The 21,877-nt window shown below is 45.9% G+C and overlaps 1 protein-coding gene across 1 annotated transcript in view; it reads right to left on the reverse strand.

Moving 5' to 3' along the window:
• Nucleotides 1-21,877, reverse strand: part of GNAI2 (G protein subunit alpha i2) — a 124,329-nt gene that overhangs the window by 46,750 nt on the left and 55,702 nt on the right. Inside the window, exon 2 of the mRNA XM_068252941.1 lies at nucleotides 760-802. Coding sequence (XP_068109042.1) covers nucleotides 760-802 — 43 coding nt within the window. The remainder of the gene's footprint in view (nucleotides 1-759; nucleotides 803-21,877) is intronic.

Here is a 21,877-nt window from a genome sequence, read left to right on the forward strand (position 1 = left end):
TCATTTATAGGAGTGAAACCTCTGCCCCGAATTTTGTGCAAGGAGTAGGAACAGTCACTTCACCCTTTCTTGATAAAATAGCTGTTCATACTGTATATAGGCATGGGTTCCCTACATTACAGCTCTGTCTTAGGGGAGAGACCTCTAGCCTTGAAATACTCCACTTCCTTCTGTATAACAGGAAGTCACCTCTATGTATCTGCTGTACTGATGGTCTGAACGGTTGTGGGGTTACTTTTGGCTAAGACCACGGGTGCCAAACTGAATCGTGTTGCTTATGACATATTTTTGCCTGGAAATTATGATGCCTTGGAGTTTCACTTTAAAGGACAAATGGGATATGGAGGCTGCCACATTTATTTCCATTAAAACCATGCAAACTTCCTGGCTGTCCTGCTGACCCATTGCCTCAAATACTTTTAGCCATAAACCCTGAACAAGCACGCAGGTCAGTTTGACCGAGGTTTGACTGTATTTGTCGCATGCTTGATTCAGGTGGGTGATTCATACACTACTGATGCATGAAAGATCAGCAGGACTGCCAGGTAACTGGTCTTGTTTAAAAGGAAATAAATATGGCAGCCTTCATAGCCCTCTCACGTCAGGTGTTCTTTAAACACTGGGAAATATTCTGCAGTGAGTGTACAGGAAATGAGGACACCAGCAAGCGGTTATGGCAGAGTTTGGTTCTCCACCAAATGCAGAACATGAAGTACAGACAGGACAAAGACTGCAGAGAGATATAAAGGAGATTATTACTTCATCTGTTTGACGATGGTGCTCTTCCCAGACTCGCCCGCACCTGACAAAACAAGAAAAAAGGGGTTTAGTTAAAAGCAGAGTAATCTGAGGAGTTTCTGGTAAAATTCCAGATCTAGTGACAGCTTCATCTTTACTTACAGCCAGCAGGAATCCCACACATTGCCCCCCTGCTTCCAGCACAGCTCATACATTTGGCTTGTATGTTAAACCATTACATGGTGGCTATGAAGACCGGCTAGACCAAGGGTGTCAAACTCAAATACAAAGTGGGCCGAAATTGAATACTGGGACCAAGCTGTGGGCCACCCTTAATGTCTAGTGCCCACCATGCTTCCCTTTAGAGTTCCCTGGTGTCTAATGCCTTCTCCTTCCCCTATACAATTCCCTGGTGTCTAGTGGGCCCCCCTCCCTCTCCTATACAGTTCCCAGGTGTCTAGTGTTCCTCTCTATCCTACACAGTTCCCTGGTGTCTAGTGGTCTTCCCTCCCTCCTCTATACAGTTTCCTGATGTGTAGTGGTCCCCATCACACCCCTATACAGTTTCCTGGTGTCTAGTGGTCTTCCCTCCCCTATACAGTTCCCTGGTTTGTAGTGTTCCTTATCCCTCCCCTATACAGTTTCCTGATGTCTAGTGGTCCCCATCATATCTCTATACAGTTTCCTGGTATTTAGTGGTCTTCCCTCTCCTATACAGTTCCCTGGTATCTACTGGCCCCCTTCCCACACCTCTATACAGTTCCCTGGTGTCTAGCGCTTTTACTCTTTTTCCACCATATGACTTCCCTGGTGATCTAGGGCTTCACTCCCAATATCTCTTCCCTGGTGGTCTAGAGTGTGCCAAACATTATACAAATGGGGCAAACCACTTGCGGGCCAAATTTGATGGCTCTGAGGGCCGCAGATTGATATGTATGATCTAGACGGGAAGAGCCTGAAGCATGAAGAGTTTTCAGATACAGGAGAAAGCAGAACATGAAAAACATAAAAGTCATTTGTAGGTCACACATCTAATCTATTGGTGGTAGCTGCATGGTGAAGGCCACAGGTATCATCCTGTGACAGTGTGATTTTGTCACCTGCACTTACTTGGGGTCACCCTGTGACAGTGTGATTTTGTCACCTGCACTTCCTCGGGGTCATCCTGTGACAGTGTGATTTTGTCACCTGCACTTACTTGAGGTCACCCTGTGACAGTGTGATTTTGTCACCTGCACTTCCTTGGGGTCATCCTGTGACAGTGTGATTTTGTCACCTGCACTTCCTTGGGGTCACCCTGTGACACTGATCTTGTCACCTGCACTTCCTTGGGGTCATCCTGTGACAGTGTGATTTTGTCACCTGCACTTACTTGGGGTCACCCTGTGACAGTGTGATTTTGTCACCTGCACTTCCTTGGGGTCACCCTGTGACACTGATCTTGTCACCTGCACTTCCTTGGGGTCATTCTGTGACAGTGTGATTTTGTCACCTGCACTTACTTGGGGTCACCCTGTGACAGTGTGATTTTGTCACCTGCACTTCCTTGGGGTCATCCTGTGACAGTGTGATTTTGTCACCTGCACTTACTTGGGGTCACCCTGTGACAGTGTGATCTTGTCACCTGCACTTACTTGGGGTCACCCTGTGACAGTGTGATTTTGTCACCTGCACTTCCTTGGGGTCACCCTGTGACACTGATCTTGTCACCTGCACTTCCTTGGGGTCACCCTGTGACAGTGTGATCTTGTCACCTGCACTTCCTTGGGGTCACCCTGTGACAGTGTGATTTTGTCACCTGTATTACCTTGGGGTCACCCTGTGACAGTGTGATTTTGTCACCTGCATTTCCTTGGGGTCACCCTGTGGCACTGATCTTGTCACCTGCACTTCCTTGGGGTCACCCTGTGACAGTGTGATCTTGTCACCTGCACTTCCTCGGGGTCATCCTGTGACAGTGTGATTTTGTCACCTGTATTACCTTGGGGTCACCCTGTGGCACTGATCTTGTCACCTGCACTTCCTTGGGGTCACCCTGTGACAGTGTGATTTTGTCACCTGCACTTCCTTGGGGTCATCCTGTGACACTGATCTTGTCACCTGCACTTCCTTGGGGTCACCCTGTGACAGTGTGATCTTGTCACCTGCACTTCCTCAGGGACTGTCACTGGATGCAGCAGTGTACAAGTCTGGCTAGCTACATTTATTGTGATCTGAATGAATTATGAATATTTGCTTCTGATGAAGTTTTATGGTGCTTCTGCAAAACACTGGAAAGGGAGTAAACTGTCTAGTAGCAAGCCGTTACTGACTCTATATGTACTTATACATTGTGGATGTACAAATAACGTTTTTACTTCGAATACGAAGAATTACTATGTTGTAGATACATACACATTTTAGTATTTCATCTATGGCCGAATGCATATACAGCACATTTCCTTCTGTTTCTCTTTTCCTTGTTTTTGGTATTCATGTTACACTACAGGTACCAGAAGTCACACCTTCTGTCACTTGATCTATTGCAATTTACGACAGGACTGTTTATGACTTTACACTGGCTGTTTTAAACGGCTACTCCACTCTTGTACTGTACAAGAATTCATGACATGTCGTTAGCAACTGCAATTTTATTAGCCTTCAATTTTAGCCTACAACTGCTACAACTTTATGATAAGCTTACTGGAAAACCATGACAACAGTATATAGTTTGGTGTATAAGACTTCACAGAATTTACTGGCATTTGTTGCTCAGGAGTCTGCACAAAGCAGGGAATACATTTCTATGCATCCTCTTCCAACTGCACCGTTTGGATTGAACTTCCTTCCAATCGGTAGCTGATATCCCCTTTCCCACTGATAACAGGAGGTCTGAATGGCTGATATTATAGTAAAACCCCTCCCACTGTGTGATGTCATGATCAAGGTCCTAACAGTTTGCTGTCTGTGAACCTCTTTGCATTGTAGGAAATAATGGCCATTTCCAACTGCCAAGCAAGCAATATCTCCCCTCTGTGCATTTAACTCTCAGTAAAGGTGGCCATACACTTATAGATTTGCAGCAGATTTGACCATCAGATAGATTTCTGTCAGATACCTGTCAAGTCGGAATCTGACAGGAATCTATCTGATGTGTGCCACACACTAAGAACAGATTTCCAACAGATTTCAGAATGAAATCTGTTGGAAATTGACCTAAATGCATTATTGGACCATTAGATTCAATGCAACTCTATGGGCCATCGATCTGCTGGCAATCGATGGCTGAAATAGACCAGTGTATGGGCCCCTTAAACATTCTAAGCAGATCACCTGGCAGAACTAAAGAGGTCACCACCAGTGATAAATTTCAGAATGTAAATCAGGGTGAGGAAAGGTTTTGCAATGGGCAAACACTGACTTAATCTGTAAGTAAATATTGGAAAAAAATAAGCAATTGTATTCATTATGTTATTTTCACTACAGTTCCTCTAACTGCCATGACTTGTTTTCTTGTTTATTAAACAGGTAGATATCATGCATGTCACGGGGTGCTGGGGATGTGTGTAGCTCAGCTGGAGTAATTGCTACCAAGAAGTTGCTGCAGTAGAACACAAGCAGCGCTGCAGAGGAATGGCCAAAGGAATGTACAGGTCAGGGGTTTCATAGCTTGCTAAAATATTGATTCGATTCAGACACAGTTTTCTATGACTATGTCATCGCGGTGCCTTGTTAGCACTGATACGACTCAACAGCATTCAGCTGTGATTTTTTTTTTTTTTTTAACTAAAATGTAAATATAGGGTACACTGCATTTTTGGGTTAAGTCAGTGGGAAAGTGTGAAGAAAACACATAGCCAATGCAGTACTATGCATTTTTTGTGAAATTTCCCTACAGGACGTTAAACCACTCCCCACCAATGTAGAATTGAAACTGCAACATGAATATTGGCAATCACTCAAATCTCGCGGCAACGCACAGAAAATCACAATCACATTCCAGAGTCTTTGTGATCAGAATTTGCAGTAAAAAGGGGCTTTGAGATCGTACACTTATAGGCGGAGTCTGCTTGGCTGACACCCCTACTGATGTCTTCCATCTCCTGGGAACCCTAGTAGTAAGCCTCTGCCACCATAGTTCCTGCTCACACCCACCTTTAAAGTAATCGGAGCAACACAACCTGAACAAATAAAAAAAGTAAAAGATCGTTGAGGTCACTAGCTTCCAATGTATGGGTAGGATGCATTTCCTGAAACCTGGCCCTAGCTGGGTGAAATTATAATGCAGCTGAAGGGTAGCGGTTGTAACACCACGCATGTCAGGACTTGACACATGGTGGCGTCACCTGGTGGCAGAAAACTGTGACAGTCTAAGAGTGGTTGCAGCGGCGCTCAGATGTGACTCCATGGGGGGGGCCACATGTCAACTGCCGGTACCGAGCGCTAACAAGCGACAGGCCGATGCAAGAGAGCAGCTAACTGGCGGTGAATTCACGGCCTGTCAGCAGCACAAATGAAACAATCCTAATTTTTTTTTTATCATCCTGCAGATTTAAAAGCCTGTACACACAGCTGACTAAGGCGGCTGATAACGACCGCCTGAGCCGATAGTCAGGCGTGTGTACATGAAGCAGGTGGTTTTGGCGCACGGTGCTGAGCGACAAGACCAGGCACCGTCATTGCACTAATGTTAGAGCGCGTTAGGGTAATTCAGGGTTCTGGCGATCGCTGGACCCCGAATTACATCTCCCTCCGAACTGCAACAACTCGGAGGGGGAATAGTATTTAACGCCACCGGGGATTTGAGTGGCAGCAGGGTGAGCCATCATTCAGCTCACCCTGCGCCCAGTTCATCGACGGCTTACTAATAGGTACGTTGTGTACAGAGGCCACCGATCCCTGAGTGATCCGCCAAGTAGATCAACTCACTCCCCGCTACTATCTGTGCCGCTCCCCAACCCCCGGCATAGCAACAGAACAGGTCGTCAACTACATAGCTGACATGCTTCTGTACAGGCCAGCCAGCAGGGCTGTGGAGTCGGTACAAAAATCTTCAGACTCCGACTCCTCTATAAAACCACGACTCCGACTCCAACTCCGGGTATCCAAAATGGCTCCGACTCAGACTCCTCAACTGCGACTCCGTAGTCTAATACTTAAAAGGGCTGTGGATTTTGTACAAAAATCATACGACTCCAGACTCCTCAGTTTATGAAATCAACGACTCCGACTCCCCAAAATTGCCCCGAGTCAGACTCCTCGACTACAACTCCGACTCCACAGCCCTGCCAGCCAGGACAATGTCATCCTAGGAGATCAGGTTCTCATCCTCAACGGGCAACATAAAATCAAGAGGCGTGTACGCACTTTAAAAGGCGGGGTCTGTCTGGCTGAAAGCAACTGACTGTTCCGTGTGCACATTCTAAAGATCAGAAGCACTCAATAAGTCTCCTTTATTGGAAGCTGGATGAAAATGTGTTACATCTTTTACCCTCCCTTCCTTATAATCAAGAAGCACTTTTCTAGAGTACAGTATACTTATGACATTACGGTAATGCTGGCATGGCACCTAAAAGGTTAAATGAAGTGGACTATTAATGACAAGTCAACTTTAGCATGTGAATGAGCTGGACACTCCCTACATAGGCTGGGCTGTGCTGGGCACTGAGTGGGCACTGAGGGCAGTCATGTGTGAAGATATCAAAGTATGAGAGAGAAGGATGTGACGGGACATGGAGGGCGAAGGTCTCTCTCCTCCATTCCATCCAGACACAGGAGAGAGGGGGAGGGTAGCATATTAATCAAACTCAGCTGACCATTCAGAACACTAAACTGCTAATGTGATTTAACTGTTAAGGGCTGGGGAAGCAGAGCTGGTTGCACCTTCCCAGTCTTCTGAGCCATTTAAAAAGACATGGGGCGCTCCTAGTCGCCCAACATCAACACATTCAGCCTGATCTGCCACATTTTGTTGAGCGGTGGCCATTTGAACTGTCACAAGATCAGCATTTACTATGGTAATTGCAATTATTCCACTTACTGGCAAACTATTCTGGAGGAAGGAAGAGGTTACTGTAGAACTACAATAGAGGCGTGCTGTGTAAAAACAAAAATATTTCAACCAAGGAGCCAATTCGGCGCTAGTCTAAATTAGGGGACCCAGGGGGAAACCTCCTAGGGAAATTCAGCTAATGTGATTGGGTGGACGGCAACAGTCTCGAACGGCTAGGTTTTAAATTGGGGCAGCACGGGTGACTTAGTGGTTAGCACTCTTGCCTTGCAGCTGGGTCCCATGCACATAGTGCTCCGGGTGGGGTTCAAACCGGGGACCCAGCTGCAAGGCAAGAGCGCTAACCACTAAGTCACCCGTGCTGCCCCAGTTTGAACCCCAGCCGGAGCACTATGTGCATGGAGTTTGTATGTTCTCCCTGTATCTGTGTGGGTTTCCTCTAGGCACTAGTTTCCTCCCAAATTCCAAAAACATCCAGATAAGTTAATTGGCTTCCCCTAAATTGGCCCTAGACTACGATACATACACTAAACTACACAATAAACACATAGATACAGTGGCTTGCAAAAGTATTCGGCCCCCTTGAAGTTTTCCACATTTTGCCAAATTACTGCCACAAACATGAATCAATTTTATTGGAATTCCAGGTGAAAGACCAATACAAAGTGGTGTACATGTGAGAAGTGGAACGAAAATCATACATGATTCCAAACATTTTTTACAAATCAATAACTGCAAAGTGGGATGTGCGTAATTATTCGGCCCCCTGAGTCAATACTTTGTAGAACCACCTTTTGCTGCAATTACAGCTGCCAGTCTATTAGGGGTATGTCTCTACCAGCTTTGCACATCTAGAGACTGAAATCCTTGCCCATTCTTCTTTGCAAAACAGCTCCAGCTCAGTCAGATTAGATGGACAGCATTTGTGAACAGCAGTTTTCAGATCTTGCCACAGATTCTCGATTGGATTTAGATCTCGACTTTGGCTGGGCCATTCTAACACATGGATATGTTTTGATGTAAACCATTCCATTGTTGCCCTGGCTTTATGTTAAGGGTCGTTGTCCTGCTGGAAGGTGAGCCTCTGCCCCAGTATCAAGTCTTTTGCAGACTCCAAGAGGTTTTCTTCCAAGTTTGCCCTGTATTTGGCTCCATCCATCTTCCCATCAACTCTGACCAGCTTCCCTGTCCCTGCTGAAGAGAAGCACCCCCAGAGCATGATACTGCCACCACATTTGGCAGTGGAGATGGTGCATTCTGAGTGATGTGCAGTGTTAGTTTTCCGCCACACATAGCGTTTTGCATTTTGGCCAAAAAGTTCCATTTTGGTCTTTTCTTCCACATGTTTGCTGTGTCCCCCACATGGCTTGTGGCAAACTGCAAACGGGACTTCTTATGCTTTTCTGTTAACAATGGCATTCTTCTTGCAACTCTTCCATAAAGGCCAACTTTGTGCAGTGCACGACTAATAGTTGTCCTATGGACAGATTCCCCCACCTGAGCTGTAGATGTCTACAGCTGGTCCAGAGTCACCATGGGTCTCTTGACTGCATTTCTGATAAGCGCTCCCTTGTTCGGCCTGTGAGTTTAGGTGGACGGCTTTGTCTTGGTAGGTTTACAGTTGTGCCATACTCCTTCCATTTCTGAATGATCGCTTGAACAGTGCTCCGTGGGATGTTCAAGGCTTTGGAAATCTTTTTGTAGCCTAAGCCTGCTTTAAATTTCTCAATAACTTTATTCCTGACCTGTCTGGTGTGTTCTTTGGACTTCACGGTGTTGTTGCTCCCAATATTCTCTTAGACAACCTCTGAGGCCCTCACAGAGCAGCTGTATTTGTACTGACATTAGATTACACACAGGTGCACTCTAGTCATTAGCACTCATCAGGCAATGTCTATGGGCAACTGACTGCATTCAGACCAAAGGGGGCTGAATAATTACACACACCCCACTTTGCAGTTATTTATTTGTAAAAAATGTTTGGAATCATGTATGATTTTCGTTCCATTTCTCATGTGTGCACCACTTTATATTGGTCTTTCACGTGAAATTTCAATAAAATTGATTCATGTTTGTGACAGTAACGTGACAAAATGTGGAAAACTTCAAGGGGGCCGAATACTTTTGCAAGCCACCGTATATGACTATGGTAGAGATTAGATTGTGAGCTCCTCTGAGGGACAGTTAGGGACAAGACAATATATGTAACCACAAGAGAAAGTAGATCGGCACTAGATGACAGCTGGCTCAGGGGGTATAGGTGCAGTTGCAGTGCCTCCAGATAAACACCAGTAGTAGAAACACAAAGGAAAAAAGATCCGGGCACCAGCTTGCCGTTCAGCAGTCACCTTTAATTACATCCCCAGCATCCCCATAACACGTGAGAAATTGCCAATTTCTCACGTGTGTTATGGGGATGCTGGGGATGTAATTAAAGGTGGCTGCTGAACGGCAAGCTGGTGCCCGGATCTTTTTTCCTTTATGTGTTTCTACAAGACAATATATACTCTGTACAGCGCTGCATAAGATGTCGATGCTCTATAAATACTACATAATAATAATCCCTCTCTCCCTGAAATTAAGACATCCCTTGAAAGCAAGCCCTAGCAGGAATTTCTAGCATGCTTGAAATATAAGCCCTACCCCAAAAGTAAGCCCTAGCGGCAGTAAGGGGAAAAAGTATGGCAACCATCATTGGGCCAATCACAGAGCCATGGTCCCGCCTACAAGATCATTGGCTCCAGTAAAAATCACTAGTTGCCGTACTTCTTCCCCATAGGCTGAAGATTGGGGACACAGCATGGAGGGGGGGGGGGGGGAGATGATTGTGAGGGTATCACAGGACGGAGGAACAGCACAACATGGAGTTAGGGATAAGAGGAGGATGCAGGGGGACACTGGAGGACACAGGGGACGTAGGGTTACATGGGACACAGGCGTTTAGGGGATAGAAGAGGACACAGGTACAGAGGGGGGACACCAGGACACACAAGACATGGATCCAGCAGAGGAAGAGGCGGCACAGCAGAGAAGGAAGGAGGACACAGCACAGGAACTTGTGTGTTCATAGAAATATAAGACATCCCCTAAAAATAATCCCTACCATAACATTTAGAGCAAAAATTAATATAAGACCCTGTCTTATTTTCATGGAAACACGGTAGTAGCAAACTTCACCCACACTATTTGGCCAATCACAATGCTTCATACCGTAGAGGGTGCTGTGATTGGAGAACTGTTCCCTATGAGGTTTCCTGCTGTACCCCTAAAGTAGACAAGCGCCGCTGACTTACCAACACAAGCACACAGAGACCTGGTGTAAAGCTGCCCATTAATGGTACAATGATTGTATTTTCGATAACATTATTCGAGTCATGTTGAATGGAAACAGAGGTGCTGGTGGGCCTTACTGATCCTGAGCAATTGCATTATCGATAGTTTCCGTGGACCTGAACTCTTGCACAGGACAGAAGGAAAACAGAGAAATGCACCCTGTATGTATTTAGAGAGTTTAGCCTAATCCCCCTTATCTGTGACTAAGCACAAGTTGTAATTTGATCTCTCAGCTGTGTCAGCTAGCTGCCTTCCATGAAAGCAGGAAGTAGACACTATAGATTTATTGCAGGACTTGTATCAGCTGTAACAAATAAATGTTTTTCTGTAAAGGTCATTATGCTGTTGCTTATCCTTTTAGAGCAGAGAGGAAATTCTGAGTTCAGGTCCGCTTTAATGTTCATTGTGAATAACCACAGAAGAATATCACCTATCTGTAGAATCACAGGGCACGCGTTACTTGGCAGAATCCTGTTTTACATGCACAGATAAGCTCCTGTCATTCATTATCTCCTGGCGCACACAGCGACAGCTGCTCCCTTGTCCATCCAGCCGCGAGTCTCCGTCCCACAGACAATAAAGTCTTTGTTTCTACACCAAACGCCTCCATCTACTGTGTACCAACTGTGCCACCTCTCTAGGATCTGTCCTCAACAAAACCAACACCAGCTATCTTCACAGAGGATCTGTCACTGCATTTATTTCCCACAAGTCAACGGGGCTGCTATCAGAATGACCAAGCTACATTATTATATTATGGGAGCCAAGAGCCTTGTCTGTACACAAAGAAACAAAGCTAGCCAGAGTTACCACTTCCATTGTGTGGACAGAGTCTAGGGGAAGCTCAGGAACAAACTAAATATTGGAGCGTTGTAAATCCCTGCACAAGGCATGCCACATGCATGGCGGCTTATTCACAAACATGGGGCTCTACAGATCGGCAGAAAAGTGCTGGTATTTCAGCAGATATCCATATTTCTAGAAGTGATCAGCAAAATGTATCTTCGCTTTTAGGTATCGTTTGTTTCCCATAATCAGTGATAAAATTAGCAGGGCTGTGGAGTCGGTACAAAAATCTTCTGACTGCAACTCAGACTCCTCAGTTTGTGAAATCACCGACTCAGGCTCCAGGTACCCAAAATGGCTCCGACTCCGACTCCACAGCCCTGAAAATTAGTGGCAATAACATGGCAATTGGCATATCTCTAAAGCACTGATTGTCGGATTGTCACTGTATCAATTACCAAATCATGTTTGTCACTTTGGAAGCAGAAAATGTGTGTCTTCAAAAACCCGTTCGCCAATTGGGCGATTCAGACCCTGCTGATGCATGAAATATTAGCAGGACACCAGGCAACTGGACCTGAACTTAGAACTTCCTCTCTGCTCTAAAAGATAAGCAACAGCATCATAACCTTTAACCAGTTCAGTACCGGTGGTCTCTGGTCTCTTAAAGAACAGGTACCGAAAACCTGGGGCTCGCCGACTCACGCCGCACAGAATCGCTGCTCACCCGTCACCTACAGCCCAGCCATTCTGCGGTCTCCATGACGGCAGAGCTCTGTGATCCGGTCAAGTGCCGATTTCATTGGCTCCTGATCCTGTGATCAATGTGAGCCAATGAGATTAGCTCACAGTGAAGACTGGGTCAAGAGCCAATGAAATTGGCTCCTGACCAACTCACAGAGCTCTGCCGTCAGACAGCAAGGTGAGTGGCTGGATGGTGTAATGGTTAAGGGCTCTGTCTCTGACACAGGAGACCAGGGTTCGAATCTCGGCTCTGCCTGTTCAGTAAGCCAACACCTATTCAGTAGGAGACCTTAGGCAAGTTTCCCTAACACTGCTACTGCCTATAGAGTGTGTCCTAGTGGCTGCAGCTCTGGCGCTTTGAGTCCGCCAGGAGAAAAGTGCTATATAAATGTTATTTGTCTTGTCTTTTGTCTAAACTACAGCGGGTGCAGAGCAGCGAGATCGGCGGCGGTAGCAACGGGTATGTGTGGCGGCGATGTTGAAATCTACATCTTGTCAGAAACTAGCAGCCAAAACAGGACGTAGATTTCACCCAACGCGGTCTGTAGATGGTTAAAGAAAAAACATTTCAAATTCTGCAATAAATCTTCAGTGTGTCTACTTCCTGCTTTCATGGAAGCAGGCATAGGGTTAACATCCTGTTCTGCAGCCAGCTGAGAGATCAAAATACAACTTGTGATTAGTCACAGATGAGGGGGAATTAAGACAGGCTAAACTCTCTAAATACACACAGGTTGGATTTCTCTAGGTTTTCCTTTTGTCCTGTGCAAGAGTTCAGGTCCACTTTAATGATAATACTACTGCCCCTGCAGCTAAATCATCTTTCTCTGCTATTTCCTGACTCGTTCAGATAGCTGAGTCAGTCAAGTGGCTGTAAAGAGATGAAAACTGAAATATAATACTGGAAGGGCTTTATTATTGAGGTACGCACTACAAACAGGATTCCTACTCTGTGTTCAACAAGCCAATGACTTAATGAGGAGAAAACAGTATAAATCCCCCCCCCCCCCCCCCCCCTCTCCGCTGGGGGTTTTGTAGCTAGCTATGATCAGCTTCTTAAGATTGTTAATCTGATCTTCTCTTACCTAAACTCTTTATCCGCTGCTATGATCCCTCTCACATTCAACAAGCGGATTGCGTCCAATAGCTGCAGGCGGCAGAGGAGATGCAGGGTGCCAGTTCATGCCAGCAGCACACCTGTTGCAGCGTTCAAATATTTGTTTATTTGTCGGGGAAGGAACGGTTGCCACATCACAGCGTGGAGAGTACTTTCTTGGATACAAAAGGCCTAATGTTGTCTCTTCGAAAGCGTAGAGGAGGCTTTCTCATCTAATCCTAAAACTGACTGTCACACTGCCTGCAGCAACGCAGAGCTCATCTCAGTCACACGAAGCCAGTGAGGACATGAGGAATCCTGTCTCAAGCTAGGCATACACTCTACAATTATCCTAAGATTTATTTTCAACCATTAGACCGATATTAATTCCAATATAATAATCGATCTACTGACCTTAAAGAGTACCTCCTCCAGTGTAAAAGACAGAGCCTGTCATGCCTTATGCCTGGTACACACCATGCAATTTCCCGTCAGATTGACAGGTCGAATAATCTCCGACAGGTCCGATCAGATTTACAATAGATTTTCCAATCACTTCCGTACAAAATCAATCGGAAACCTGATTGCACCTGTCAGAAATTATTGTTTCAACCCGTCCATCTGATGGGAAATTGCATGGTGTGTACCAGGCATTAAAGATGTAACTTCATCACAATCAGTAGCGGATACCCCCTTTACCAGGGCTGTGGAGTTGGTACAAAAATCTGACTCCTCAGCTGTGCACTTAAAAAATGTGCCTTAAGCTGCCCTAACAAGTAACATGCATCGATTTTTACAGGTAGATGCATTATCAAATCTGCCAGGTTGTCTGTGAGGCAATGAGCTACATCGATCATAAGTTCAATGGACTTCTGGCAAAAATCTATCAAACTTACAATCAGACAGTAAAATTCAGTCAATCGGACAGGAGGAGTGGCGACAGTAGACCCAACAGCCCACAGTATTGCACTGCATGAAGCGGTGCAACGCTGCAGTTCAATACATTTTCAATAGATCTCATGTTGAAATCTATTAACAATCTGTGTGCCGTGTATGGAAGGGATTCAATCCCTCTCTGATCAGATTCACATCAGAGAGGGATTGATCTGTCTGCCACATTGTATGGCAGTCTGTGTATGGCCTCATCTGAAATTATCATTTGAGATAGTATAAATGTGCTACTTGACCTTGATCTTGACGGTAGAATTTTTAATAAATCTGTGTAGTAGAAGGGAAAACAGAGTAAATATACTTTGAACGGATACATTAGGTGATCCCTTTGTAATATATAAAAGTGGAAAGGTTGTGCAGTCAAGATTGTGTCATTAGTGGATACCTTTGCAGTGTTCTCCCCAGGCTCTTTTAGCCGGGTGCTCCACCTGGCTAGATTTGGTGACCACCCGGCTGTCATCGGCTCACCTCCTCCTATACTATAAGCAGAGAGGTGCACCTGCTCTGCATTCTATCATCTTGCCCCACCCGGCTACTTTTTCACGCCACCCGGCTGGAAAAAATTTCTGGGGAGAACACTGCCTTTGTACTATCTCAATCATTTCCGATGACACAAGTTGGAGGTGTGTACAGACCTTCGGTAAATCATGGGTGAGGGGTTAAAGTGAACCTGAACTCAGAACTTCCTCTCTGCTCTAAAAGATAAGCTACAGTATGGCCTTTAAAGAAAAACATTTCTTTGGTTACAACTGATACAAATACTTCAATAAATCTGCAAAGTGTCTACTTCCTAGTTTCATGGAAGCAGACATATTGTTAACATCCTGTGTTTACAAATTAGCTGCTCTGCCAAGGCATCCAGCTGACACAGCTGAGAGTTCAAATTACACTTGTGATTAGTCACAGATGAGGGGGAATTGGACAGGCTAAACTCTCTAAATACATACAGGGGGCATTCCTCTAGAGTCTAGAACAGGCATGGGCAAACTCGGCCCTCCAGCTGTTACGGAACTACAAGTCCCACAATGCATTTGCCTTTATGAGTCATGACTGTGGCTGTCAGAATCCTGCAATGCATTGTGGGACTTGTAGTTCCGTAACAGCTGGAGGGCCTAGTTTGCCCATGCCTGGTCTAGAACATACTTTCCTCTAGATCCGTGGGCGGATCTGTCAGAAACAGTGTTATCAGTCTGCCGACAGCATGTACACACGTCCTGCTGTCGGCAGAACGCCCGCCCAGCGGGAGGGTCTGACAGACCCATCATTTGTTACAGTAGTGTGTGCGCAGTGCGCACCTTAAAGAGAACCCGAGGTGGGTTTGAAGAATGTTATCTGCATACAGAGGCTGGATCTGCCTATACAGCCCAGCCTCTGTTGCTATCCCAAACCCCCCTAAGGTCCCCCTGCACTCTGCAATCCCTCATAAATCACAGCCACGCTGCTGACAAACAGCTTGTCAAAGCTGGCTGTGTTTATCTCTATAGTGTCAGTCTGCTGCTCTCCCCGCCTCCTGCAGAACTCCAGTCCCCGCCTGCATCCCTTCCCTCCCTGCTGATTGGAGGGAAGGGACGGGGGCAGGGACCGGAGCTATGCAGGAGGCGGGGGAGTAGCTGAGACTGATACTACAGATGTAAACACAGCCCGCACAGCATGGCTGTGATTTATGAGGGATTGCAGAGTGCAGGGAGACCTTAGTGGGGTTTGGGATAGCAACAGAGGCTGGGCTGTATAGGCAGATCCAGCCTCTGTATGCAGATAACATTGTTTATACACACCTCGGGTTCTCTTTAAAGCCCAATCTACACGATACGATTCTTTGTACGATTCTATTACGATTCTATTTACGATCCGATTAAATCCAACATGTCCGATCAGGATTCAATTCGATTCAATTCGATTTGCAATTGCAAACCAATGGCAAATCGAATTAAATCGAATCGAATCCTGATCGGACATGTTGGATTTAATCGGATCGTAAATAGAATCGTAATAGAATCGTACAAAGAATCGTATCGTGTAGATGGGGCTTAAGAAGCAAAAGAAAGAAAAGGGGAAAGGGACATAAAGAGAAAGATAAGAGATTAGATTAAAGGAAGGTGAGATAGACAATAAAAAAAAATAGAGGAAAGAGCGAGGAAAAGAGAGAGAGAGGACGAATAAAGAATTAGTAAGCACACAGTATTCACTGTAAAATGCAGGGAAAAACAATTTTGGGCACGCTTTGGTTCACATTTCCAGAATCCATTCCATTCACTACAGTGAGGCTTTGTGCATACTATACGCATTTTGAAACCGCATAATCTGTTTTTATGCCCATTTCTGTATCCAATCTTGCATGCCTATCCCTGATGAAAGCACATCCAGTGCATTCCGACGACACCAATCACAGCATACGTGATTTTGCTGTACATTTCCAAACACAACATTTACTGCTGTGAAAATGCAGGACAGAAATGCACATAAAATCATGTACGGCTTCAATGCCTCTCACGGCGCATAGAATGTGGAGGAAGTCTGCATGGAGATCTGCGGAAACACACACCAAAATGGCTCCTGCCAAGCGTGTAACATACCCCACTGTTCAGATTGTGTATGATGCAGCTGTAATGCAATGGCAGCGTTTACCTCAGGAAAATTAACGTGTGTAAGAATTTGTTTCAAAAACTGCTTATGAATCCTAATGGGGAGGGGGGTATTTGAGGAACGCAGTAAAATCATTACTGGAAGCTCATCTGTCTGTTTTCTCACATTTCATCCTCAACTGATAAATCTTTTCTTTGAAGCCAACACAGATTTGTTAGTCAAAGTAGCCCTGAGACATGACATGTCCCAGTCCTCCACCCCTCCCTTCCTGTCAGAGGTCTGGGGAGGGCTTACAGGATGGGGTGTCGCTGGGGGAGATGGAGGCTCCTCTGCGCCTCACAGATATGGCAGTGAAGAGAAATCTGCCTCTTTAAATGCAGAGATCTCTGGAAGAGGCAGAGAGGATGGCGGAATTGTCACTTTATAGGCAGAGATAATTCTGGGAGCTCTCCGCGCTCACAGCTCCCCCCTCAAAACGGCTTAACCCCTTCAGGGCTAGCGCAGGGTACAGCTGTGATACAGGCACTCAGTTCCTCTTCTGAGAATTGTGTAGAAAGTACAGAGACAGGAAGCTGCCTTCTTCCTGAGCCGCACCCAGCTGACCGCACAGCATCACACGGGCCGGCCACACGGGCCACTGATCAATGGCAGTCAGCTGACCACCCCACAGTATTCCACACTTAAAGGAACACTACTCATTCCTTGCTGTCTACTGCCAAACTGTAGTCACCAAGCACCGTAGAAAAACTACAACCATCTGGAGGAAACAGCCCTCAGAGGCAGAGAGAGACGCGTAGTATCGGGTTAGCTGATGGAAGTACGTGGGAAGAAAAAAAATACATACAAAAATCATCACTTTTATCAGCTCTCTAAAAAGAGCATCGCAATGCATAGATTTATAAAAAAATAAAAATAAACACTACACTAGTACAGTAGTCCTCTGTGGTAATTGTGACATCACTGTGCTTGCCATTCATTTGTGAAATGCTTAAACAGGAAGTGACAAAAGGAGCCACTAAAAAGCATCAGAGCAGGATCACCCACTAGGCAACTTAGGCAGGTGCTTGGGGCCTAGTGGGTGTCAAAGTTCCCAACTGCCACCTTCTTTGACCTCTCGCCACTTCAGCATACCAAAAGGACCCACAAGGGGGAGCAAAATCTACTTCCTTTCCCATTACATCAATTGGTTTAAAGCACTAACACCGATGATAATGTAGCACTAAGTGTTAGTTCACACTAGGCTCTTTGACAGACTGTATTCTAGATTGGACAGCAGTGGACCAATGGGCATGTAGGATGGACCCGTGCTTTCCTATGGGCCCGCTCACAAAGTTTGCTTTCTCTGGTTCGTCTGTTTTGCCATGAAACAGACATTTCCAGCACTGCTTATGTTTTACAGATAGTGTGTACATTACGTATCCGACATATGGTACGTTTCCGCTTTGCAGGCCTGAATACCTAAGAAGACCGGAGTGGGTACAACGCCATTGGATTTTCTGCCGCTGTGTGAACTGACCCCAACACGACACTGATGCAAACTGTCTGGAGAAAGCCTGTTGCAGTGATACTGCTATCTTCAGGTTCAGCAGCTGGTTTTACACTGCACTAAGAACCATTCTGTTTAATGGAACTATACGAAACGGATCAGCACAAATGTGAATGGACACTATGCAGTCCATTTGGAACGGATCCGCCGGACGAAGTGGATGCCGATGGTATTAATGGTAGCCTATGAGAACATAAAGTGCCTATTCTCACTAGGCTGGTCAAGACGTACGTTTCACAAATTTTCCCGCCGCCATCATATCTGGGTTCTCCGCCACTTTTGCTCCGTCCACTGCATGGAAAAGCCACGATATACAGATCCAAGCTTTGTCAGAAGCATCAGGCTCCCAATGGATTGCAACAGACCAATGACAAACCTCCCTGGTTTGAGGGACGATTCCCATTGGTCTGCTGCAATCCAATGGAGTGCATCAATGCTTCTGCCTGGGCTCCGATTTGTATTCGGGTGGTTCTCCCCTGCTGCGTGCCCGAGCAGCAGAGGCCTGCGTCTCCGGAACGCACCCTTCTGTTTAGCCGTAGACGTGACAGGTCAAACCAGTTTCCGTATCTGTAAACAAGAATGATAAATCAACAGTAGCTGAAACGCCACAGTAAAGCTCATCACAGATGTTTTACCACTGCTGTACGGGTAGCGGAAAAAGAAAAAAATAATAATGAGAAAATGCAGCAATAAATATTTGTGCGCCGCCACAGCTCTTATAAATCACCCTCCCAGTCTCTGGCATTAGGCATATTTACAGATGGATGACGCGGTCATCCATCCACTCCAGGTGAAACGGTGTTCCTGGCAGAGTTTTGGATCATCTTTGTAGCGTAGTGGCTCCCTGATTAGTTAGTGGGTGCCAAATTAATCTCCCTAATAAAAGAACCCTAATTCATTCTCCTGAAATAAATATGAGCCTGATCGTCCATTGCTCGATTGTGGGGGTGACATTTTGGGGAAAAAGCACTGTATAGACAAGCTGTTCAGCTATAGTCCAGCAGCATGTACCGTTCTATGGCGAGAGGAAGAACAGGCAGTACATGATCAGGATTTTGAATTTGAAATCACAGCAGTGGGTGTTTTGCTACTCACCCTCATCCATACAGTAAATTAAAAATCCAGTAGGTGCAGGCAAAACCAACTTTAGGCCCCGTTCACACTTACAACTGCAAAACACTAGCGATTATCGCTAGCGTTTTGCCACGGCATTTTTTTTAATTCTGTAATTGCGTATATTTTACTGGACATTTTCGCGATTTTTGAGCGATCATGATTCGCAATACATTGCAATCTCTCTAAATTTGTGAAAATGCTGCATGTAGCGAGTTTGCGTTTAGCACCAACTGCGAATTCTACAGCGCTGCGGAAGATGTCTGCGCTATATAAATGATAAATAATAATATCACTTCTGGGTAGAGAAGCCCTTTAAATCTGCATTTCTTGCACTGCTGCTAATGAAATCTAATGCTGCTAATGAAACCAATTCTGAGAATAAATTATGTGGTGGGATGGTGCTGGGGGGGGGGGGGGGTGCAGTATTGCCCTCCGAGCAGAAGTCCGATTGTGAGTGACAGCCTTTCTTCAGTTCAGACAAAACAACCTGAAGAGCCCCTGTCTAAGGCCCGCTGCTCTCATTCATGTCTGCACGACGTGACAGGACTGCTGATCAGGGCTTCCCTTGTTCCCGAATAGGCTCGGGCGGGATGAGATGGGGCCTAAGGACGCCCCCCCATACACTGACACACACCGCTGGAAGGCCTGCAGCACTGGATAAACTGTTTATGGCTGTTGTGGAGACACCAGGCTCTCTGTGGTGATTTATCTAACACTACGGTGGCTGTGTTTACAGAGGACCAGGCCTGTGTCTCCGGAACGCACCCTTCTGTTTAGCCGTAGACGTGACAGGTCCTCATACTGCGAGGGGGTGGATTTATTACAAATGCCCATTTGGTTGTGTTTGCTGAATCCCACGTTTCATGGCAGGGTTAGTGTCCAGTCCCCACTCTCAGCAACACGGCTGATTGATTCTGTACTCCAGGCAAAACAAAAACAAAACCTGAACTTTGTTCACCCAAGTCTGCCAATAAACAAGGATCGCTTATGATGTTCCAACGCCAGGAAAAATATGTACAGGTAATCCCCGGTTACCAAACGAGATAGGGACTGTAGTTCCAGTCTTAACCTGAATACGTTCTTAAGTCTAAACACTGTACCATCTCTGTTTCCTGTACCTCTTCTGTGCCTCCAGTGTTCCCATCTGGCACCTTTGTTCTCCTGTACCTTCAGTATCTCTGTTTTTTTTCCCTGGAGTTGAGTGTTCATATTTAAGGGTACTTCCTAACAGGAAAAAATAATCATGAGCTCAGATGTGCTACGTAACTTCCTCAGTGCTATTCTGAAGATTAACTTTCCCAACCACAGGACTGACCATGGTGGACAGGCAACCCCAGAACTTGCAAAGCCCCAGGGCAGGATGAGTTTGTTAATTAGAAAAAAAAAAATGTTGTAAACAAAAGGCTTTTTTTTGTTGTTGTAATTCATCCTTGGTGTGCCAACTGCTAAATCTCCTCCTCAGAGTTGTCTGCTTATTTCCACAGTCTGAAACACGCCCCTCTATAGTGACATGGGCAAGCAGAGGGAAGAGAGAGATCTTTCTGACTGCTAAAGCCACGCCCACCTGCTGACTAAGGGCTGGTTCCCACGGGGGTCTGCCCTGCGTTTACAGCCAGCGTTCGGGACTCGGCGTTGAACGCTCCCATTCAAGTGAATGGGATGGTTTGCACCGGGCTTTTACCGGTGTTTGCGCGAACGCGGCGTTCAGATCCCGATTTTCCCTGCCGTTCGAGGCGATCCTGAATGCTACATGTAGCGTCCTGGGACGGTTAACCGCTGCGGCTAATGTCCCCCTGTAGGGGAGAAAAACCTGACTGCAACTAAAACGCCAGGGAAAGGGAAAGACACTGAAAGCTCGAACGCGACGCTGCCGCAACGCCACCGACTGCAACGCCTCCAAAAGCCGGGCAGACGCCCGTGTGAACCACCCAGTGTTCTCCCCAGACTCTTTTAGCCGGGTGCTCCACCCGGCTAGATTTGGTGACCACCCGGCTGTCATCGGCTCACCTCCTCACCTCCTCCTATGCTGTAAGCATAGTTGCCCCGCATTTTCATCTCTCCCCACCCAGCTACTTTTTCATGCCACCCGGCTACTACTTCATGCCACCCGGCTGGAAAAAAATTCTGGGGAGAACACTGACCACCCTAAGCCTGTCATGAGAGGTTGGCTTCTGACTGACTGGGAATGGAGTAGGCAGTAGAAGGTTGCAGAGGAGGACATAAGAATCATTGCAGCAGGTATTTAATACTCACTAGTCAGCCATCCCCTGTAGTATAGCCTTACAGAGCTTCAGGCTGCAATCTCTTCGGTTACTGGCTGGAAAGTGAGTACTAATAATAGATTGGGGAGGTAGATTTACAGGATTAGGGTTTATTGTCGGGAAAGGAGTTAACCTTCAAGGGAAGTATAAGTAGGATAATCGATCAATGAGGAAGTAATAAGGGGGTGGTTAGGATTAGGCATTAGGGAGGGGCTAATATTGGGGAAATATGGGGAAAAGGGAGCAATAAAGGCCTTCCGAACATTGCAAGTACGTGAGGAAGCATGAAATAACATCCTATGTGTACCAATTAGCTGTTCTGCTGTGTCAGTCAGCTGACACAGCTGGGAGATCAAATTACAACTTGTGATTAGTCACAGATGAGGGGGAATCTGACAGGCTAAACTCTCTAAATACATGCAGGGTGCGCATTCCTCTAGGTTTCCCTTCTGTCCTGTGCAAGTTCAGGTCCACTGTGGATGAGGGCCGGTACAATCCCAAGTTCAGCTTTATCTCCCTTCCATATTTTTCAGGACTTAGTTACTTGACAAGCGTTGAAAATGTATTTCGTATGGAATGTGAGAAAGCTTTGCCTGGGAGAAAATTCAGACAGTAAAAAAAATAAATCTAGATCTCAATAAAAAAATTGCTCATGTTAGATCAAGCTACTCCATACAACAGAGCGACTCCCACAGGAGGAGAGAATGCTTTCTCTGACTGAAAACAACAAGACT

The sequence above is a fragment of the Hyperolius riggenbachi genome, chromosome 9 (genome assembly GCF_040937935.1).
Source record: "Hyperolius riggenbachi isolate aHypRig1 chromosome 9, aHypRig1.pri, whole genome shotgun sequence".
Lineage (NCBI taxonomy): Eukaryota > Metazoa > Chordata > Amphibia > Anura > Hyperoliidae > Hyperolius > Hyperolius riggenbachi.